This window comes from Asterias amurensis, chromosome 11, assembly GCF_032118995.1.
Source record: "Asterias amurensis chromosome 11, ASM3211899v1".
Classification (NCBI taxonomy): Eukaryota; Metazoa; Echinodermata; class Asteroidea; order Forcipulatida; family Asteriidae; genus Asterias; species Asterias amurensis.
This window is the reverse complement of record NC_092658.1, coordinates 4,422,995-4,446,881: the sequence shown is the minus strand read 5'-3', so window position 1 is coordinate 4,446,881 and position 23,887 is coordinate 4,422,995. Positions and strand designations below refer to the sequence as shown.

Sequence of the window (23,887 nt, the reverse complement as noted above, 5' to 3'; positions counted from 1 at the left end):
GTATGTCTCTTGATATGGGAAATGGATTGGAAGATTATCTTTAATCATACCATCTTAGACGTGATCCTGAGCCAAGTGTAAATGCAGTCTCCTCTTTGGACAAGGTGAATGATTAAGACGTTTGGTTTGAGGTTCAAGGAGAGTTGATATTAGAGCTAAACACAACCAACATACGTAGTCGGTATGCACTTAAGCACGCCAGAATGTCCAGTTTAAAAAAACACATGTCATTTCAAAACCTTGCAGCCTACTTGGAAACTGTTAAACCGACATATGCTAGACAGTATTTTTGAAACGCTCTTAAAAACTAGTTTTTGCTATAAAGCACATAATATAATAATAAGCAAAATTGTCTGCTGAAACAACTTATGAAACTTACCGTTTTCGAAACCACGGCTCATGCTTTGTCTCCGGCTTAAACACCGGCCGCCTGGTTGGAAGTCCCACTGAAGTTACGAGGCTCTTTGGAACAAGTTATATGAGCCCCAGCTTATGTCGAAGCCACTGTTTCGAAAAGGGCCAATGTTAAACCGTACCTCTGGAAAAAGATGACTAGCTGAAGAATAAAAGTAATACATCGACGCTGATTTTCAATTCAATAACAAAAAGTTCAAACTTACCACGAGTTTGATTGTCACTGTCTTTTCAAGTGTAAGGCATCATTTATCATACGCTATCGCATACGCTATCGCTATGTTTAGAAAGCTGTTATGGCGACAGTGGTCAACATAATTCACCAGTTTCAAATCCTACTTATAATTCACCATACACCATGATTTATATTATGGTCGGATTGGTGCGATGTGCGGATAAACATACGTTATAGTAATCCAGTTAATTTCCTGATTTGTCAAGTCAATGTCATTACTGTGTAATGTTCAGCACGCTTTATTTCAGAGATTTTATTTAAAAGTAGACTTCTTGGAGTTTGCTGTTGAAAACTGCTACCGATCGAGTGTAAAAATATAGCATGTCCTGACGTTTCGACCATAGCAGGGCCTTATTCGAAGCCTTCGAGAAATACTTGGAATTCGAATGAGAATGGTGGTTTATTAGCCATATGATTTTAAAGGCAGTGAACACTATTATCAATTACTTAAAATAATTACTAGCATAAAACCTTACTTGGTGACGAGTAATGGGGAGAAGTTGATGGAAACGGCTCCCTCTGAAGTGACATAGTTTTCGAGAAAGAAGTACATTTCCACGAACTTTATTTCGAGACCTCATCTCAGATTTGGTCTCGCGAAATCAACCATCTAAAACGCACACAACTTCGTGTGACAAGGGTGTTTTTTCTTTCATTATTATCTCGCAACTTCGACGACCAATTGAGCTCAAATTTTCACAGGTTTGTTATGTAATATGCATATGTTGAGATACACCAAGGATAAGCTTTGACAATTACCATTAGTGTCCAGTGTCTTTAAACAATCACATGATTTTGAAGTATTGACTCTAACATCATGTAAAAAAAACAGTAGCATTTGCTATATGGTAAAGGGCCCCAATGGGAAAAATAAGTCTAAGTTATTGGTTTTTTGGGCCATCCTTGGACAATTTTGTGCAGTATTTTAGTCAGGTGTTCTATTTTGGTGTATCTTATTTAATTGTCTTTTCTACTGTTGTTGTGTATGTGTCGTTACAGTGTTGTTGCTGTATTTTTTATTCGAAATCTTTTAAAAGCATCCGAAGAAAACTCCAATAAGGTTGAAATGTCACCAGACCACTATATTGGTCCTGCTATCTTGAGACACAAAACAGCCGTTGTGTCAGACACAATGTATTTAATAATAAGATACGTGACGATATATAACTCGCACGGATGATCAGAACCAACGCAAATTATTAAGAACCTAATGACCTTCCATGTTCGACCCCCGGCCTGCTTTATTATAACACCGTCAACAAATCTGTTTATTGAATCTTTACCACCTGGGAAGGTCCGCTCAACCTCCCAGCGATGGCCAACAAACAAAAGTTCACACTTTTGTTGCGATCACTCCGTTCTCAATCCAAAAACCTTTCAAGGGAAAATCTGTATATTTATGTAGGGTTTTACCTTGGGCGGGATTTTAAAACGCATCTTGCACTCAATGAAGGATCCGAAATGTGGAGACTTAATTACATAATTGGCGTTTCAGGTTTGATTTCAACAAGTTAGACTTGCCACCAGTCACCTATCATAACTGTGTCATTTGGTAGATAAGCCAAGTCCTCCCAGCATGGGATCGTCTTCAATGTCATACAGTGAGGATGCAATGACTGCATCACCTTCAGTATCAGAGAGGACCATTGAAACTTACCACTAGGCAAAGGTTGATCTTCCAGTCAACTTTTGCACACGTATTGTTATGCTCTGCACTGACTGCCGCTTGTTTAGTCCGTACAACACTGGGGGTCGAACGACTGACTGCTCCGAGTCGAAGGAACAACCCGTCTGGGGTTTTGCGTGGTGAGCTGAGATCGTAAATGAAGTTATCGACAGCTGTGTAACTGTAAGTTACTTTTGAAAAACTAGGTGAACATTTATTTGGCGAATGTCGGGTTCTTAACAGAAAGGTTTTGGATTTGTGATACTTCAACATTTAGTAATATTGGTTCAGCTTACACACCATTGGACATTATTGGACACTATTGGTAATTTCTCAAAATGGTGTAAATCTGTTGATATTATGATACATTGCTCCCTCTATAAGTAAGATTGGTTTTTTTTGTTGAGAAAAGTGGCTTTAAGGAGTTATATGAGTGTGGTCGACTTAATTTCTGTATGATGTTGAGTTCATGAATAGTTGTAAGCAAGTTTAAAAAGGTACTACATAGTATACAAAATTTATCAAGCTCAGCTGGTTATCCAAACACAAGTGTTCCATGTTTTAAGCAAATTTGTTGCAAGCATGAAACATTTACCGTCGGAAGTGTTGCCAGACATTTAACCTGAATTAGGCCTGGTAGCTTGTGTTGGGTGGAAAACTAATCACACGCCTTTGGTCGGAATATATAGCTTGCGTATCGTCTGCTGATTTTCTGGAAATCCAAACCAAATGTTTGCATTCAGGTCGAGAGTACTCGTGTTGCGAGCTCCTATACGATGTGTGTTGCTCGTCAAGTCTTGTGAATATACGCTGCTCAACGAAGCCGGTATTTCCAAACATGAAATTGCCACGGTTTAAATGAGGCCAAGGCGTGTTGGTAAGGACGAATGGTAGTACAGGCACACTCTCTGAGACAACTGGTTCTGTAGTGGCACTCGATGTGGGATCTAATTGGGATCGTATGTTCACACTTTTTATTTGAAGTAAACTTAAAACTTTAGTGCTGTGATTTTTAAAATCGTTGGTACAGGTTTTACTTACGGTTAAAGGCAATGAACACCTGATTATTGTCAACGACCAGTGATCCTGAATCTTACTTCTTGGTGTTTCCATAAAAGAGCAAATCTGTGAACATTTTTACAAATATGTTGAGTAATTTACCAATAGTATTCCGATACAAGGAAAGCCGCAGCATTAATTTTGCCAATAGTATTCCGATACAAGGAAAGCCGCAGCATTAATTTTGCCATCTTTATACTCGGATTGTCTGTTATAGTCCGATGCACCCAGAGAAGTTTTCCATTTAAGAAGGAACTGTGTCTCTTGCACTAAAAGCCCTAGCCCAAGGGCTGTTTCTCAAATCTTAGAAAAAAAAATAAGTTTACCGTCGATGAAAATTGGGTTGGAATGTTACCTGTGATTATGTACTCTGCAAATTATAGTACACCTTTACAGCATTGGTCTGAGGAGCGCAAGTCCGTAGACTGGCCTTCATAATTTTGACAGACCCACTGCATCGATGAATGCATTAAAATATTGTTCATGTAAACGCTCGCTTCGATTACTGCAAATAATGTTACGAGAAGTGAGTGACACCACAAGGTCAGCACTTTGGCCCTCAAGGACAGCTTGTTATCAAGAGTGACATAATAAACGTCTATACCACTGGCTATGTTGCTCTAAGTTCCTGCTCAGAATCGACAAGCTTTAATCATCCTATCTCGTAGTTGTCTTTTTGATAAGACTCAAATAAATGATTAATGAGCGACGATGAACGTTTTCTGCCAAATCAAATCAAGATTGATAACAAGTAGACTATTGGGATGAAAGGAACCGTAAGGTTTAAGGGCGTTGTTGCATACTCAAATTGTAGTCAAAACATTTCACTTGGGATCCCGTTGTATTGGATTCGGCACACTTGGAATTTTGTTGAAGAGTCGGGTTCCCGAATTGTACCCCCAAAATGCCCCTGTAACATTCACTTTTTCCAGGAATCCCACTAGTCTATGGGTGCGTTCGTTTAGCTTCCCTTGGTCGACCCCGGTGTGTGGCGGTTTTTTTTCCTAGGACGAACGTGGGTAATTATCTGCACACGTTCGTCCTGGAAAAAAAACCCGCCGCACACCGGGGTCGACCCAGGAAAGCTAAACGAACGCACCCTGTATACGGAGGAGCATCCGTGGAGTCTAAAAACTGTTTGTGGGGAGATTCAAATACAAAAGACACCATTTGGTAGTCGACTTTAAAGTATCGAGGTTAGGCAACTTTGGGGGGGGGGGGGGGGGGGGGTGGAGGGATAACACTGACATGTGAATGCCCTGCACGATCGCTGACCTTCCCCGTGATATAATAATTCGGGCCATTGACTGACGATAGCGCATTTATGTCTGGTCTGGTTTACGGAATGAGAAACCGTAGCCGTAGTACTACTAGGGGGTTGATTCTAATCCACATTGTGTATAGCAGAGGCGGGTGATTGCCCTGAGTATTGTTGCATGCTTGAACAGATGGGCTAAAAGAAGTTGTAACCGAGGCTGGGTTGTGACATTTCATATATCAACAATATATTTGTTTGTTTCCTTTTGTCGTCTTGGGAAAGCGGAACTGTCTGTAGAGAAGTTACCTGATATACGAGTTTTAGTTTACTTAACAGGAATGGCAACATGGCCCATAGGTAAAAAGGTAACATTGTAACATTATCACGAAGATTATCACGATTGACTAAAACGTTTACTAAAGACTGGTGGTATTTCACGTCTGGATGTTCCCAATTGGATCTTTTCAAATTGTCCAACCAACGTCCATTTGTACGATCTACTGATAGCTTAAAGACAGGAGACACTATTGGTAATTGTCAAAGACCAGTCTTCTCACTTGGCGTATCTCAACATATGCATAAAATAACAACCCTGTGAAAATTTGAGCTCAATTGGTCGTCGAAGTTGCGAGATAATAATGAAAGAAAAAACAACAACCTTGTCAGTGTCACACGAAGTTGTGTGCTTTCAGATGCAAGTTGATTTCGAGACCTCATCTAAATCTGAGGTCTCGAAATCAAATTCGTAGAATATTACTTCTTTCTCGAAAACTATGTTACTTCAGAGGGAGTCGTTTCTCACAATGTTTTATACTATCAACCTGTCCCCATTACTTGTTACCAAGTAATGTTTTATTCTAATAAATATTTTGAGTAATTACCAATAGTATCCACTGCCTTTAACCAATTTGAGGAACTACCCGGTAGCATGTTTGAAAAACACATCAGTCCATTCTTCCTGAAGTATTTGAGCGAAGCGAAATGTGTTGTTACATTTTAGCAAGCCATGAAGCAAATTTTACGCATGGTATCTTAAGAAATCAAACGTTGACAACGAACAAAAGTGTGTTTAACCGTCCGGCAAGCTGAATAAACAAATGGGTAACAATACAAACGAAACAGTATGACGTAAATCAACCACCACCCTCCCGAAAAGTCAGACCAAATGACAAATATTATTGTTTGACCTAATTAAAAAGATCACTTGTTGGTTAACATATAAAGATACTGGACACCTGTGGTATTTGTCAAAGACAGCATATTGTCACTTGGTGTATCCCAACATGCATAATAATTCTGTGAAAGTTTGGACTCAGTTGGTATTATCGACGTTGCAAAAGAACAATGAAGGAAAACACCCTTGCACAAGTCTGTGTGTTGTCGTCATATGCCTATTAGAAAGGCCTCGGGCCTAATGTCTTTTTATATTTGAGTGAGAAATTACCTCTTCCTCAAAAACATAATAGTACTTTAGAGGGAGCCGTTTCTCATAATGTTGTAAACTTAACTATCAACAGCTCCCCACTGCTCGTTACCAATTAAGTTTTGATGCTAAGTTTGTATTACCAATAGTGTCCAGTGCCTTTAAACACAAAAATATGTGCAGGCTGTGGAAATGTTAGGGGGCATGTCTCTTCAGCTCATTCCACACTGCAATCTTAATTTCCTCTTGTACGATAAATAGTTCCATACCCTCTATTGACCCATCTGTCTTAAAGCAGTTTCCAAGGAAACCTGGCTGATCTTAAAAGATGTTAAGAGCAAAACATCAACAACACCAAATATAGCCAACGACGATCGTGATTGGTTGAAAGTAATGATAATGGAGCATGCGCAGTGACCTGTAGCCAACCTTGTCCAGAGCAGCGATCCAACATTGTGGGGTTATTTTGATGACTGTTTCAACACTTGAATGGTTTATTTTCCCGTTTGGGTTCTATTAGGGGAGACATGGTGGTACTGGAGTTCCGATGGTCGATGCGGCATGCTGCCGTCGTCTTCACAGCGGCGTTCTGCTCCTTCATACCCGTCGCGATGACGCTGTCGACGGGGGGAGGACAGTCATCTCACCGGGTAGTATTGCCTAGATTGGACCTGGAAGAAAAGGTACGTACCTAGTTTGCTGGGTTTTTTTTTCTTCTTTTGTTCCATAATGTTAATAATCACATTTGGTGTGTCTTTTTCTTATTGATGATGTTAAACTCAGTTTGGTGCCAATTATCCATTGCTTCATGGCTGAGACACATTAAGCCCATTTCACACGAGAGCAATTTACCAAGGGCATATTGGTGGAAAATTGTACAAAATGTACATCGTGTGAAACGACAATACTTTAAATTGGTGTTTCCAGGGTTCTTGAAATTCTTTTCCAACATACATGTATATAAATATTCAATACTGTGTTCGGACTGAAACGATTTATTTTCCTGGAACTGTGAAACCAAAACATACAAACTACCTTTAGTGACCACTATACCCATTACACCGTCCCATATTGGAAAAGTCATTTCATTTCGGGGGTCCCAGTGGTGGTTTGCCCTTGACACGTCGTAGGCCTACCTACCCCTGGAATGTCCTTGTTTATGTTTGTGTGCATAAGGTACAACAGCTGGTATCTAAAATGCTGAAGTTGTTAAAAAATTATTATAATATATGAATATAAGATACAATATTAGGGCTATCAGATGCTTTGTCAGATTACTCATTCTGTCAAAAAAATGAATTTCACATTAACAGTTGCGGTGTTGTCATTGTGTGAATTGACTGGTATCCTTGAGCTGGTGGTCTGGTCGTCATTGGTCTTAGGGGTAGTGGCAGCGAGTCAGCAACACTTTTGATGTGGAAGCAGTGCATTTTGTGTGGAGTTTTTAATTTTCTTAAAATGGCTGGATGTTGACGGCAGTGTTGCCCTTAATTGGTTAGATCGCGGATCGGGTCTGATCGGCATGGTCTTCGTAAGAGCGTAGAACTGTGTGAACGGGGTTTCAACAACCCCGTTATGTTGTACCAATCCATAGAGTAAGGATATGATTCTACACACTTGATCTGATCAACTCGTCTTCAACCAGTTCAGATGTTTTCCTGGGTTTTATTGTTAGATCTTTTTTCCTCGGGTAATTTGCAACCGAGGAAAGATTTGTAATCAGTTGATGGTGCCTGATGACTCAATTATGAATTGTTGGTGCCGCCAGGGGCAACATGGATGCATGCTGCCCTAAACATAGCCCCCCCCCCCGCACCCATTCATGTCTCTCAACGTTCGGTGTGTTCCACTTCAGATTGAAGCAGGTACATCGTTCTGCTTCATGTCACTTTCCCGTCCGTTCATGACTTAGTCAGCTGAGTTGTAATTAAATAACCGGTTTCGGTTGTTACATACCTACACGGAACATTCAGGTTATGGAGCATTCATGACACAGAACGTTCATGATAGATTTACGTACCACATGAGGGACCTGCTTTTAACATTATGTATTCCGAGAAAGAAAATACACGGATCGATTCACCTTCGAAGGGAAGTTTGTTGGCAGGTTATTATTTAACAAGGTTGCCTCAGATGAAAGACAAATTAGCCCAGACGTCCTGAAGATTAATTCCTTCTGACATGTTTTCGTTTTTTCTTGACATGCGTGAAGACGCTGTAATGCATCAGCAGACGGTGATCTATTTCAACATTTGGAAACGATATAAAGATAAACATTTTGTTATGGGCTCATTGCACGATTGAGTCGAAGTGAAACGTTCCCAGTGTGTTTGATGTAGTATTTCATGATGTGTGTTCAATATAAGGCATTACATTATTCCTACTTTAAGAACACGTTGCCTTGGATCGGACGAGTTGGTCTATTGACCCATTTCACCTGACGTCATCATCAGAACAATCTTGAATGCGCCATACTGGTGGGCAATTTCACTGTGCGTTTTTATATATAACTCTATGCTGTGCGTTATGCATGTGAAGTGCACATTTTAGGCGACGCGGCGTTAATACACGTAAACCTAACTGCCCACCAACATGGTGAGCGTGGTATCAGTCGCCGCGTGTGATACGCGTGCAAGGGGTCAATACCATAGATATAGTATACAAATATTGACTGCTTCGAGTGCTATGGTTAAAACTATGACTCCCGAGGTGATCCCCGGAGCGTTCTATTTTCCCGAGGCGAAGCCGAGGGAAAATAGAACGCTCCGGGGATCACCGAGGGAGTCATAGTTTTTAACCAATTGCACTAGTAAAAGCAGTCAATATTTGTTTTATAACACCCCAAACATTTCTAAATACTGTACTATTATTATTAAGTTACAGACCTGAATGCTACAATCCACGGACGACGCGAATACAGATTGCAAACAATTTTACTTACTGTGTTGTATGTAGTGTCGTGCAATCCGAAATGGTTACAGACTATTAATTTATCATCCTCGTACACGCAACGGACGTCTGGGTACTGCACGCCGTGTGCTAGTCTGTCGGACTAGCGCACGGCGCCGTGTGCTAGTCGACGCACTATTACACGGCCGTCGTCTAGCAAAACTAAGACATGTCATGTGACGCACTTTAAACCAATGAGCAGGCAGAATACTTGCAAGGGGTGTTATAATATACAAATATTGACTGCTTCGAGTGCTATGGTTAAAACTATGACTCCCGAGGTGATCCCCGGGAGCGTTCTATTCTCCCGAGGCGAAGCCGAGGGAAAATAGAACGCTACGGGGATCACCGAGGGAGTCATAGTTTTTAACCATTGCACGAGTAAAAGCAGTCAATATTTGTTTTATAACACCCCAAACATTTCTAGATACTGTACTGTTATTATTAAGTTAGAGACCTGAATGCTACAATCAACGGACGACGCGAATACAGATTGCAAACACTTTTACTGTGCTGCATGTAGTTTCGTGCAATCCGAAATGGTTACAGACTATTAATTTATCATCCTCGTACACGCAACGGACGTCTTGGTACTGCACGCCGTGTGCTAGTCTTCGGACTAGCGCATGGCAAACCGACGCACTGTCACACGGCCGTCGTCTAGCAAAACTAAGGCATGTCATGTGACGCGCTCTAAACCAATGAGCAGACAGAATATTCGCAAGGGGTGTTATAAAATAGAATAACCTATGGTCTATACACCAATTCAGGCGCGCAAGTTTTGAGTACCGTGGCCATTGCTGCGGTGTACATGTGCCTAGTTTTGTGCACAGAGACATGAGGAAATCATGTTTCTTTTCTCTTTTTATGGAAATTTAATGTCTTTCTCGACAATCTATGCGATTTCTCTGATATGGCTGCATGATATAACGATTTACTACATTCTTGCTATTTTTTTTTTAATTAAGCACAAAGGGAAATACTGAAATTCTGACAAAATCTCATTTTAGTGACTATTTCATGCAGTTTTCGCGTCTTTTCCCCCTAATTCACCTAAGATAAGCACCGTTTTCAAGATGATTCTGTTTCTATTTGATTGCAAATTTTGTAGTCAGTGATCTTCATTAGTATATCATGATGTCCTGTTAAGGAAAATGTGATAGTCGTTGAGGAAAACATTTCATGTCCATAAAGAGTGAAAAGAAACATGATTTCCTCATGTGCACAAAACTGGGCACACGTACACCGCACGCAGCAATGGCGCACGGTGCTTAATACTGCGCGGCTGAATTGGTGTATAAGAAGTGTTTGTAACCGTTTGGTATGAAATGCATATGGTTGGAAAAAATAATAATAATCATAATTTATGGGCATTTATAATGCGCCGGTATCCATCTAAAGATGCTCATGGCGCAGAGACACAACAATCGGGAAAATTTATAAAGTCCTCTTTAGGTGAGTCTTGGGGAAGTTTTGAACAGGTCTATTGATGGAGAAAGTTTAACATGATCCGGCAAGTCGTTCCACAATGAAGGGGCAGCAGAAATAAATGGCCGACCGTGTTATTTCGCAAAGTGAAAGGAAAACCACGCAATTTCCAGGCAAACTTGTGTGGATCATTGTATTCTACTTTTAAAACATCTTTCTAACCATATGCATTTTATAACAAACGGTTACAAACGCATGTTATAGACCAACTCGTCCGATCCAAGGCAACGTGTTCTTTTAAAAACTGTCTCGATAAGCCTTTTATTCGGCATCTGAAAGCACATAAAGTAATCAAGGGTGGTTTTTCTTATCTCAAGAAAAGACGTATACTAGTATGTCTTTGTAAAATCCGCCCCATTAAAGCAGCTCTATGAAATTGGGCCCAGAGTTTTAAAGGCAGTGGACACTATTGGTGACTACTCAAAATAATTATTAGCAAAACAACCTTTCTTGGTGACGAGTAATGGAGAGGTTGATGGTATAAAACATTGTGAGAAACGGCTCCCTCTGAAGTGCCATAGTTTTCGAGAAAGAAGTAATTTCCCACGAATTTGATTTCGAGACCTCAGATTTAGAACTTGAGGTCTCGAAATCAACCATCTAAACGCACACAACTTCGTGTGACATGGGTGTTTTTCTCTCATTATTATCTCGCAAGTTCGAAGACCGATTGAGCTCAAATTTTCACAGGTTTGTTATTTTATGCATATGTTGAGATGCAACAACTGTGAAGGCCAGTCTTTGACAATTACCAATAGTGTCCACTGCCTTTAAAGCAGCTCTATGAAATTGGGCCCAGAATTTTAACACATCTGTGATCTAAATTGTTTCTAAAAATCCCTCCATAATGGACTGTCTGTAGACTGGAGTGTACAACCATGGAAGGACACCACCATGGGTGGATGAAAGGAGGCGTTAAACCAAAACCGAAGGGCGCGTCTGTCGACCTAATTCCTACCTAGCCAGAGGTCATGCAATTGGGACCATCCACTTTATAACACAGTATTGGATATGTCAAGACCCTATACGGTATATCAAGTGTAACAATTTCACAGAGTTAATGAGCTTAGCCTCTTGACATATGGAACAATCGTAACGTCACTTGGGACGAATGGCCCATCGGCTATTAAACCCAACTGGGAATCCACGTTGTCTATTATACATTGACACGACGCACCTGATCACAAATCGGTACTTTTGATGGAGGGTTAATAAGACATTACTTCTCCATTGCTCGCCAAAGCCTAGTTATAGGCCCTCTACGATTATATACTTTATGTTTTAGTTCGTGTCAGATCATGTAGATGTGACCGTTGTTTTGAGGCCACTGGGATCTTTAGACAACACCGCAGCACTGGATCGGCATCTTAATGATCAGGAAATTGCTTATGAAGAGTGCCCTCTTTTGACCGCTACTGCCTCAGGCGGTAACTGTCCAAATTTAGAATGCTAGCCCACTTTCTGTACATTTTTTTTCTGAATTCCCGTCCCCATTTCAAGTGGAGTTCCATATTGCTGCCTATCGCATGATGTCTTCTTGCTAACTATAGTTTGTTGAGAGGCCAGGGTTTTCCATTTCCCCTTTGCACACGTCACTTGCGTTTAACGAGCGTAACAGTTATCTACTAAATCGGTTAAGCCCAGTGGTATCAGAGTTAAGACGCAACTCCAAAAAAGTACTGCATCTTAAAGACACCGGACACTATTGGTAATTGTCAAAGACCAGTCTTCTCACTTGGTGCATCTCAAAGTATGCAACAAATAACAAACCTGTTCGGGAAATTTGAGCTCAAAATAGGTCGTCGAAGTTGCGAGATAAGAAGCTGTGTGCTTTCAGATGCCTGATTTCGAGACCTCAGAATCTAATTCTGAGGTCTCGAAATCAAATTCATGGAAAATTGCTTCTTTGTCGAAAACTACTTTACTTCAGAGGGAGCCGTTTCGCACAGTATGTTATACTATCAACAGCTCTCCATTACACTCTACTAAGTAATGTTTTATGCTAATAGTTATTTTGAATAATTACAAATGTGCCTTTAAACAAAATGATGTTCCTTCAAAGTCTAGTCCTGTGTGGTTGAACACATTTACGTGCGTGAATCTCCCTTAGGTCTTATGGCATCTTGAGTATTACAAGGTCAGGACAGTATGACGTGAGGATGGGTTGTATAAATTATACACAATACTCTTGATATCGCCCTATGGTGACTTTTACACATGGTTTTACGTTCTCTCAATGTGGCGTATGATAACCCATAAGAAGCACTTTACCAAAGGAAGCAGTATTCATAGCGTACGGTTCAACCCAACTCATGTAGGCACACGATAAGGAAGGCCCAACCATAACGTAGGAAACATTATTAGGCATCAAACTTAATCACCAATTTCCAAAACATTGATTGGGTTATTTAATAGTGCGTGGTTGCAAAAATGTGCTAACATTTAATTACGTGTTTCCAAATCATGCGAGACCACATAATCGGGTATGATCATATGGATCATTCGATACGTTAACTATTTTAAGAACTTGGGGATTAAGCCTGATGGAACATTCGTTTCATTAAAAAGTTTGTGGGGGTAATTGATGAAGGCTGCGCAGGGCTGCCGTCTACGGTGTTGAAGTTACTCGGAACAATATGAATGTAAAAGACCTGCTTGAACGAAAATGTAAAGTCGTGAACTTTGCTGAATTTCATTAACAATGTTTTCAATCAATACGAAAATCGAGTCATATGACTATAAATAGATTTTAATTGTGTAAAAAAACAATCATTTCGAATACCTTATCCAGCGCTTTTCTGTAAGATTCGCGAAAACTCCAAGATATGACGTCAAAGCATTGTCGTCGCGCGCCGTCAACGCCAGAAGTGTTTTAAGTTTTTCAAAACCTTGAGGTTGGGGACCAATTTTTAAATCGATAATTACGAAATATTCAGAAGTGTACATAATATTTCAAAATTACATTTAAATTGTGAACAAGTTAGAATAGCATTTAAAACATTATGAGAAACGGCTCCCTCTGAAGTAAAATAGTTTTTTGAGAAAGAGGTAGTTTCTCACTCAAGGAATATTATTAAAGGATTTTAGGCATGAAGCTTTTTTTTACGCGTCTGAGGGCACACAATTTTTTCAATAAGGGTGTTTTTCATTCATTATTCTCTTGCAACTTCGATGACCAATGAGTCAAAGTTTGAACAGATTCATTTTCTTCATTTTCTGCATATTGGGAGACACCAGTTGAGAATACTGCACTACCATAGTACAAAGGTGTTCTTCATAATGTAGTTTTTCTCTCTTTTTTAATCTCTATATATTTTTCTGTAATTCGACCTCTGGTCGCCATTGGAATTTTTTGTTAAAGCAATAATAAATGAATGAATGAAAATGTGCCTTTAACGTCAGCCTAAAATTGAAGTCAGAGTCGGCACGTATTCTTTCAACTTTGACTGTATTTTTACTTGCTAGGAGGGGTGACCCCGTTTTTGCCCCTTTGGCTCCATAATGTGTAGGCTTATTCTGATTAATTACATCCGATCAAAATTGAAGATAAATCCCGCTAGATTAATAAGTGGAAAGAAAGGCCAATATAATCCCATTCCGGTGTTGTAAGACTGGGGGTGCCCGACGGCCGTCAGTCACCGGGATAGAACGCCGATTTGTTACCCAAAGTTTAGCTGTCTGTTTCCCCAATGGGTTCAACAGCTGATAACCAGGGTACAGTACCAAAAGTGGTGCAAATGAATGCCCCCGTTTGTCGTTTGTGTGTCTATACTTTGAGTTTGCTTTTTTGACCCCCAAATAAAACCTGAGGGGTTTTCCACCTTTTTTATACACTAGGAATTATTGACAGCAAAATGCATCATACAGGAAACAGTTTTATTCCCGTACATAACAAGAAAGTTTATCTTTGTTGTTCTTTTTGGTTGCAGTGAAATGCCCGTCGGGACCATTTTATTATTTGATCTTTACGCAAATTAATCCCAAAGAATTATTTTCGACGGGTGCTTTTGTGGGATTCGTCTATTGAGGTGTTTTGTCCCTTCTCTTTTCAAATTGTACCGAGTTGGTTTTTCATCGAGTTGGTTTTGCACACTGAGGTCGTTTGAAGTCATGCTAAAATGTTGATGTCGCGGATTACAACACATGTGTTTCAATAAAGAGTCCGGTAAATCTCCACACACGACGACATTAATGTCAACTAAGTCACACCGTTTAACTAAGAGCTCAACCATGAAACTGTCTGAAATTCAAAATCATGTCAGTTTTTCCTTAAAAGGCAGTGGACACTATTGGTAAATACGAATTATTAGCATAAAACCTCAGTTGGTAACGAGTAATGAGGAGAGGTTGATAGTATACAACATTGTGAGAAACGGCTCTCTCAAAAGTAAGAAGCACAAAATGCTTTCAGCAAAAATACCACATACACATGTATCATCTGCGACTGGTATCCTGCATTTTTTTTGCTCAGCCAATTTGCTTAGCACTAACTGCTACATTTTGCAGAGCCTAGCTGGCGCGCCAGAGAAAAGTTATATGGCTCGACCATGGTGAAATTACTCAGATTCACTTTTATAAATCGAACGTTACATTTTATCTGTATTTGATCAATACAGTAACACAAGTAGTAGGATTTGATATTTTGCAAGAATCTGTTTGTGTGTTTATTGGCTCGCTGTAACTAAAACGCAATACGTGGCGTGGTGTTAATGCAGAACGAGGGGGGGGGGGGGGCTGGGACAGGGCAGTAGCAGTGATGGTTCGTTGGGGAACTGGGACAGCAGTGTTGGTTCCTAGAGCCTGGTTCACATCACATCGGTGCTTGACACCCACCCCAGATGTTAGTCAGTTCTCCCCATGCACAATAAACACAATAGAACATGATTTATATGAGGTACCAGGTAAACAATACCAAACTGGTCTTAATACATGACATGCCTATTATAAGATTATGCCATTAGTTCATTCAAGGTTGCTTCAATCTTTGTTAGTTCGTGCGTCCATCAGTCACCGCAGAAATTATAACACTTTTCCCAATATTGTCAGCAATCCCCCTGTCTTTTATCAATAGGCCAGACTGATATTGGGTAGGCCTAAATATTGAGGGTGACTTATGACTAATTGGGTCACAGCAGCAAAGGAGGTCACCCGGTCATCACTGATACATCATCAGTCTTGTTGGAAGTGCTATTACGCGTTGATATGATTAATGATTGTGTGGCTTAATTAGTGTTATAATACTAAGCAAGTGAAGGCTGGTGATCAAGAACTTGTTGATAGGGTCTCCGGTCAGCATGTACAGGTCTGACACTCTTTTTCTGCTTACCTTTCGTGTTCTCCTTACTTAACGTCGACATGTTATTTGCTGTTAGTGTTACTGACTGTTTATGCTATTATTAATTATACTGAATGCTTTAGTTTTAGTGAGAAAACAAACTAACATTTTACACTTTGATCCGGATGTTATTGGTTCAAATTTCCCTCCAGTCAATACCTTTGATCGAACCCAAACTATTTACAAACTAACTCGGGCAGTTCCCATTGTGATTTAATACTTCAATTTGATCATGTAATACATTGATAGACTATGAGTTTTGTGTAAAATGTCTGGTTCAAACTTTGTAACGTATACAATGAGCGTATGCTTTATGGAGGCCTGTAGGCCCTGATGTAAGGCACACCACCGAGAGCCGAGAGGTAGACCGACCGTCTGAAAGTATTTGGCAACGGCGTGGTATTTTAACGATTCATCACAGAGTGAGTGGGTTTAGCTCTGAACATAGAACGTATGAGGTACACCTGATATTCCCGGAAGGTACACCGTATATTAAAGGTCTTTGCTTACTATTAACAATAGGTATATTATCGGTGCGTTCGATTAGCTTCCCTGTGTCTACCCCGCGGTGCTCACTCGGGTGAGCCCCTGACAAGAGCTAATGTTACAGGAAGACATGAGCTAATCGAACGAGCACACTCGCCCTCTCATGGTGACGGCATGCACCTGGGGACAGCCCCCAAGTGACCCACTCCACAAGCAGGGCACTGTGGGCTGACCCGGGTGAGCCCCTGGAATGACGTCGGAGCTATTCGAACGCACCGGGGGAAGACCGGGTCGACCCAGGGAAGCTAAACGAACGCACCCATTGAACACACCGGTTATTTTGATTGAGAAAGAGCTACGCGACTCTGGTTTGTTTAAAGGTATTAGCTCACCGACACTACTATTCCATTGAGGTACATCGTCTAAAATGCTTTGGCAATAATATGGTATTTTAAAGAACTCATAACATAGTGGGCAAAACCCGGTTCATACTGCAATGAGAATGCGATTCGAATTTTGACGTCAAAGTCCTGTTTTGCAGGAGTTGAGCACATTTTATCTTTAAAGAAAAAAACATATTTTAAAATTCATTGTATATTATTCAACTCATACACTTGTTAATCATAGTTATTGGGCAAGGTTATATGAAAATAAATAATTATTGTTATAACATCATACATCATACATCATACATACATAACACATACAATAAACCTTAGGTAAATTCAACAATCAGTAAACATAACAAACACGTGTAATTTTACGCGGGAAGAGTGGGCCACGCAGTCAGCAGCAATAGACGGGTACGGGAGCCAGACTGCAGTCTATAAAGAACAATGATGACAACCCTATAAAACGCATCCAGTTTAGGACCGTTGATGGAATATTTGAATCAAGGATAAAGAAGACAATGTAAGTTTTACCCTTACACCAATGTGTGATAATTACTCGATGCCTCGAGTCCTATTTAGTATAATATTTAGACCCGAAGGATCGACCTCCACATTAGAGATCACATGTCTTAACCGCTAGACCTATCAGAGCGCCAGGAGACAAGGGTAGTTCTACAGGGTGTTTTTTTCTTCCATTATTATCTCAAACTTCGACGACCAATTGAGTTCAAATTTTCACAGGTTTTTTTATTTTCGTGCCTATCTTAGTTGAGATACACCAAGTGAGAAGACTGGTCTTTGACAAATTTATACCAAAAGTGTCTAGTGTCTTTAAAGCAGCTCTGTGAAAATGGACTCGGGTTTTGATTAATATCCAAATATATTCGTTGGAGTGACACATACCTAACCATGCATTCACCCTTCACTTTTAACACCATTTCTTAAACCCATGACAAAAAGCGGGGGTTCAATATAATTAATTATTTCCCAAACCATGGTGTAACAAGTTGCACTCTAGGTCTTAAAAATGTTACGTTAAAACGGTATTTGCACGTGGGTTTTGTTAATTATCCCGGTGCTCGTTTTCCGTTACACGTCCCAAGTGGGAATAACGATAATTCTCACTGGGGAGCTGATCGCCTTGACTCAAGTTCGCTCTATTTTAAGAAATGTGTTTGCCTAAGTTTAACGGCAAACGCTAAAAATGTTTAGTGCTACCTCACGTTTTCGATTTCTATTTTTGAAATGGTGTCAGCAGTCACGTATGTCTCTGTTGTTTTAAACATAAGCGAATCGTCTGCCAAGGCCACTTCAAGAACTCCTTTAATGACCCGGATAATCGTAATTATTTTATTGAACTTACATGTGAAACTGTTACAGGAGTTTAAACAGAGGGTATCATGCTTTTGTTAATTGTCGAAGACAAGAATATAAACTAACATGTGCACGAGTCAACATTTTCGGCTCAACTTCTTGGTCATCGAAGATGCAAGAAAATTATGACAGGAGATAACACCATTGTTTGCATAGATGTGTGTGCTTTCAGATGCCTAAGTCAGATTCAAAGTTCTGGGGGGGGGGGGGGGTGGGAGTTAACCCCTTTCTCTAAATCTCGAATAATTCAAAGGAGGTAATTTCTATTAATGTTTGATAATATCAACAGCTTCCAAGTGCTCTTCTTTACCAACCAAGTGTTCATGGTCATTAATTTACCAAATAATGATGATAATAATAATAATAATAACCGTATTTATATAGCGCCGTTTGCCAAAGGATACAAAGCGCCAGGTATTATTACTGCAAGGAGTGGGTGAATTTTGAGATATAAGACCTAATCCTAAAGCACCATGTAATAGTTTACAGTGTGCTGTGGCGCAATATGCTGCCAATCCAGCCAGGAACACCGGGACGAACCCCTTCTCTTTTCGATAAGTGCACTGGGTTCTTTTACATGCGTTTACACAACACATGGGACCAACGGCTTTACGTCCCATCCGAAGGACGAAGCAATGGTTATGTGTCTTGCTTACGGTCACAAGTGCCACGGCTGGGGATTCGAACCTAACCACACTCTGCTGATCAGAAACACCAGAGTTTTAATTCGGTGCTCTTAACCGCTCGGCCACGACACTCCCATAAGTAGTATACCAAAGGTATTATTTTTTGGTAAGATATAAGATGAACATTCTTCGTTATGCGCTTTGATCTTTTTCGGAAAAGCACAATATAAATACCCTTTATTATTATTATTATTATTATTATTATTATTATTATTATTATTATTATTATTATTATTATTATTATTATTATTATTATTATTATTATTATTATTATTATTATTATTATTATTATTATTATTATTATTATTATTATTATTATTATTATTATTATTATTATTATTATTATTATTATTATTATTATTATTATTATTATTATTATTATTATTATTATTATTATTATTATTATTATTATTATTATTATTATTATTATAATTAACTGGTATAATGTTTTCAAAAGAAGAGAAAAACAACAGTTTTACCAATTAAAACGGGTGGTGTGCAGATTATGGTGTTCTCTCTAGGACACCTAGCCGATCGACGCGACGCGAATGCACGGGGTGACGTGATGCGGCCGCACAATGTGACACCATGGAACAACAGCACAATTTATTGTCATCGTCTATACAAAACATAACAAACGAACTGTAGAAAATAAAACATAAGCTAATGCAACCCGTTCTTCCACTTCAACCTCGCTTTTTACATTGATAATGAATTCCTTGATTTATTCCAAGATCGTTTGTGCTGCTTATCCTCATGGTAAATCCACATGCTTGACATGGAGGATGCAGTTGACTTGAAATTAATGACGTGACACAAACCAGTGAGTGTCTGTAAGTGTAGATGAGACACATTTGGGACTCTAATGTTTCAAAAGGTTATGACACTACTTAACTTCTTCATGTGCGTGTCGCAACATTCCAAATAAACCCATGTGTACATTAATACCTGTCACACATGATTTCAGACTTGTTTATCTGTTATCCCCCGCAGGAGTTTGAATATCTTGAAAGAAATGGTTACGTCACAGGTTACGTGACGAATCCGGAAAGGACGCCACCAGGCGGTGAACACTTCGAGGAGGATGCCGAGTTGGCTATCAAATCCTTCCAAGAGTTCTACAAACTACCCGTGACTGGAACAATGGACACGGACACAAAAGCAACAATGTGGATGCCGAGATGTGGCTTCCCGGACGTCGCGGTCCTGGAGAAAGGTGGAGAAGAAGGGGCGGGGCATGAGGGAGAGGCCAAAAAGAGGAGGAGGCGATACAACACTGCAGGGGGGTGGTATAAATGGGACCACACGAAGCTCACATACTCGTAAGTGTGTTTACCGGGAAAAGGTTCAGCACCCAGTCTGCAATTTACTATGACATTATGAAGGAAGGCGTGTCTGAATAAGGCATTGCTATTGGCTGGAACGCCGGAAGTGGCTTAAGTTCAGTATCACCCTTACAGCCAATGGCCATAGCCGTATCCAGTGGCCATAGTCACAGTCAATTGGCCATTCAATGGCCATTATACAACGGCCCTAGCCGCAGCCAATTCCAATAGCCGCAGCCAATTCCCATAACCGCAGCCAATGCCCATAGCCGCAGCCAATGACCGTAGCCGAATCCAATGCCAATTGCCGCTTTCAATGCCTATAGCCGCAGCGAATGCCCACAAAAATAGCCGCAGTCAATGCCCATATCCGCAGCCGATGCCCATAGCCGCAGCCAATGCCCATAGCCGCAGCCAATGACCATTGCCACATCCAATGACCATAGCCACATTCAATGGCAATAGCCACATCCACTGGACAAAGCAGCAACCAATGACCATAGCCGCATGCAATGGACAAAGCCGCAGCCAATGGACAAAGCCACAACCATTGGGCATAACTACAGCAACGACAATAGCCGCAGCCATATGACCATTGCCGAGCGGTTAAGAGCACCGATTTCAAGTTGATCAGCAGAGCGTGGGTTCGAGCCCCGGTCGTGACACTTGCTACGTAAAATTGGGGAGGTAGTGCTTTCTGCTCTACCAGCCAGGCTTCGGATTGATGATACATAAGCCTATATTCATATGGACTGTAAAGGGGGTAACCCTGTTCCAGCCCTGTGGTGGCAACGGCCTCAGGAATAAATAATTGTAGCCCACACCTTGAAGTGGCCTTCAGGCCTTCTGTGGCTGGCGACTTGCATTAAAAAAAGCCGCAGCCAAGTCACGTGATTCATATGCAGCACTGCTCTTTAGCAGTAGTGATGATGTTTTCTTGAAGATCCTTGACATAGTTGTTGCTGAACCAGTAAAGGTCATCTTTGCTCCCAATGAAAAGGGAGTAGACATTTGTAAGCAAATGTTATTACAACCACATTCAGCTTTTAATGTGGCATGCGTGTCATGAGACGGAAATGAACAACATGATCATTCCAAGCCATAATCTCCCAAGTAGTTTTTATTATTAACGAAACCATTGCAGCTGTTGATGGTTTATTCTACAATGACATTGCTAATGTAGGTACTTACACTTTCTGCTGCTACATAAAAATACCGAGTATCATTACATGACTTCCAAAAATAGCGTTGAGGCGTAACAGTTGCTGGTTTTCGATATCGAAAGATTCTGTTCACTGACATGCCGCCTATGTCTTTGGGCAAAAAGAAGCAGACGAATTCACAACGTGACGTCATTTTGTTCAAATACACGATGGCAGTTCATTCGGAAAACATCTATGGTGGAATTGAAAATCTATGATATTTTTTTGTTTTACCGAGTTTTGTTATTACCAGAGGTTAAAAAATCGCTTGTTCTATTAGGTGTCCTGGGGTGGATTTAAGACTAGTATTATCTCGAGTTATAGGACGAGCTACTCGTCCTAACTTAGGATTAGCCTCAATTTTTTGTTTACTATCTCCTAGGTCCACTAGTCCTAAGTTTAGGAAATCGACCTAAGGACATTTTGTATTTCACTTCGAAGACGAAAATGAACTTAGGTATAAAAATGTAAAATGTGTGAACTTTTCCGTGGGCCGGGTGGGGGAAGGGTGCTCGGACCTCCCCGTTCTCCTAACCCTGTAGGAAGAGGAAAGACACTTTTCACCCTGTCCACAATCCGGGTAGCAAAGTTCTTCAAAGCACCACGTGGGGGCAAAACTATCAACAAACTGGGGTTTTGGCTCAAAACAAGGGGGCAATACAGGAATACTTGATAACATCAAACCTTTCTCCACTGAATGTTGTTTTCTGCTCTGTCATTATGTGTTTTAACATGCAACGATGACACAGGATAAAAACGCATCCTTTATAAACAGCTGCAGGCAGTCTGTGGGAATGTCTGAAATATAAAATAACCCTTGTGGCTAATTGATGTTTCTACCGAGATTCGAGAGCTCTTAAACCGAGATCTTAAACTGTCAAATATCTTAGATTCCTAGTTTTGAAGATGAAACACTTTTCTCGAAGTGAGAAGATGGACATGTCCTATTGAGACGTTTGTGTATTTTTATATGGACATTTAGCCCGATACATCAGGGTATCCCGAACCTATTACCCAAACCACGTGTCTAAGCGCAGACTATGCCTAGGCTAGGCTACGTTGGGGCTTAGGCTGCAAATAGGTTTGAGCTACAGTTAGGTACATTTTTTAGTTTGGGCTATACATGAATGCAGAGGGTTGGGTTGTGAGTTGAGGAACCGCAACATGTCTGATCATTAATGTTCATTTTCCCGTTGTGGACCCTCCTGTATCTGTTCGAATCTAAGCTTGTCGAAATAACTATTGTTTTTAAGTCTCACGAGTCGTGTATGATATTGCTGATTGTGTCTTGTGCATCAATGTTGTTCATACATTATTTTCCATTGTGGAAATTAGTTATCCACACTTAAGAAAACTCATTAATTGTTCATACAATTGATTAACTACTCAAGTTAATGCCCATTTTTCTTTAAACAATAAGTTTTTAACCTGTCAAGGTTGAGATTTAAACACTCTGTTCACCACTCCTGATTTGGGGGGAAATCATAAACATTGCTGGCGTTTTATGATCAATCATTGTGTATCCATTATTATTCCATATTTTGTGTAAACGATGATTTACTTCAATCATATCTTTCCAGAATTGTAAACTTTCCGTCCCGAGGCAAACTCAAACAGTACGAGGTGAGGTACGCCATCAAACGGGCCTTCGAGATCTGGAGCAACGTCACCGCTCTGGAGTTCCAAGAGTTAGAGAGATCCTCTGAGGCTGACATTCGTATAGAGTTCCTCAGGGGGAGCCACTCCAGTGATAAAGACCATCCAATGTTTGACGGACCAGACGGGGAACTGGCACACGCCTTCGCGCCTAATAGTGGGTGGGGCGACGTGGATGGTGACGTCCACTTTGATGATGCGGAGATCTTTAATATAGAGGACAGCGAAAATGGTAAGACTATCTTATCGAAAATACTCGGTAGCCTATACGCGTGGAGGCATGGAATGAGGGTCATGCTGGTTTAGCTAGCGATCAAGTTTGGTCGCTAGCTAGACCAGCATGCACCTCTTTCAACAGGTAGCGCTTGATGCGCATGGGTACTACTATAAAAAACGGCCAAGTGGCTCGGTGTTGCACTGCACAAACAGGGTCTTTAAATTGACACCAATCCAGCTTCGTGAAGAAAGTAGTTCTATTTCAATACCCTTTCGTGTAAATTTGATTCCTTTTAGAGGATATCTACATATGTAAATTTGCACACCAGTGTCGGGGGACTTGTTATATCCAAGATGTTTTGTAAATCGTTACAATGAAATAACAAACAACTGCATGCTCAATTGTGTTAGATTTATCTAACTTGGAGAATGCACAGTGGCAATGGTTTGATTTCAGTAGAATCTCCCATCAAACTTCATTTACAACTTTTATGTAAACTGTTCATTTGTGTAACGGCTGTGATAATCCATGGATAATCATGATTAATTTTAAATTTTGCGTTATGATAGTGCAGTATCTTGCCTGCCAGTAAGTTCTCTGGATAGTACAAGTCCATTACCTCCCATCTGGAGTAACCACCCTCTCTCACTTTCAAGGCACGTGACATCCACTCACTAACTCGACATTAGACTTGTAGTCTCCACTAACAAGATCCATGCCAG

At 40.4% G+C, this 23,887-nt stretch overlaps 1 protein-coding gene across 2 annotated transcripts in view; it reads left to right on the top strand.

Moving 5' to 3' along the window:
- Positions 1-23,887, top strand: part of LOC139944266 (interstitial collagenase-like) — a 94,261-nt gene that overhangs the window by 53,490 nt on the left and 16,884 nt on the right. Inside the window, exons 1-4 of one of the 2 annotated variants that reach the window (XM_071941254.1) lie at positions 2,346-2,498; positions 6,576-6,738; positions 19,759-20,087; positions 22,873-23,180. In XM_071941254.1, the coding sequence (XP_071797355.1) occupies positions 6,583-6,738; positions 19,759-20,087; positions 22,873-23,180 (793 nt within the window). In that variant the 5' untranslated portion in view covers positions 2,346-2,498; positions 6,576-6,582. Of the gene's footprint in view, positions 1-2,345; positions 2,499-6,575; positions 6,739-19,758; positions 20,088-22,872; positions 23,181-23,887 lie in introns of those variants that run through there. The other variant, XM_071941253.1, reaches the window with a different exon arrangement.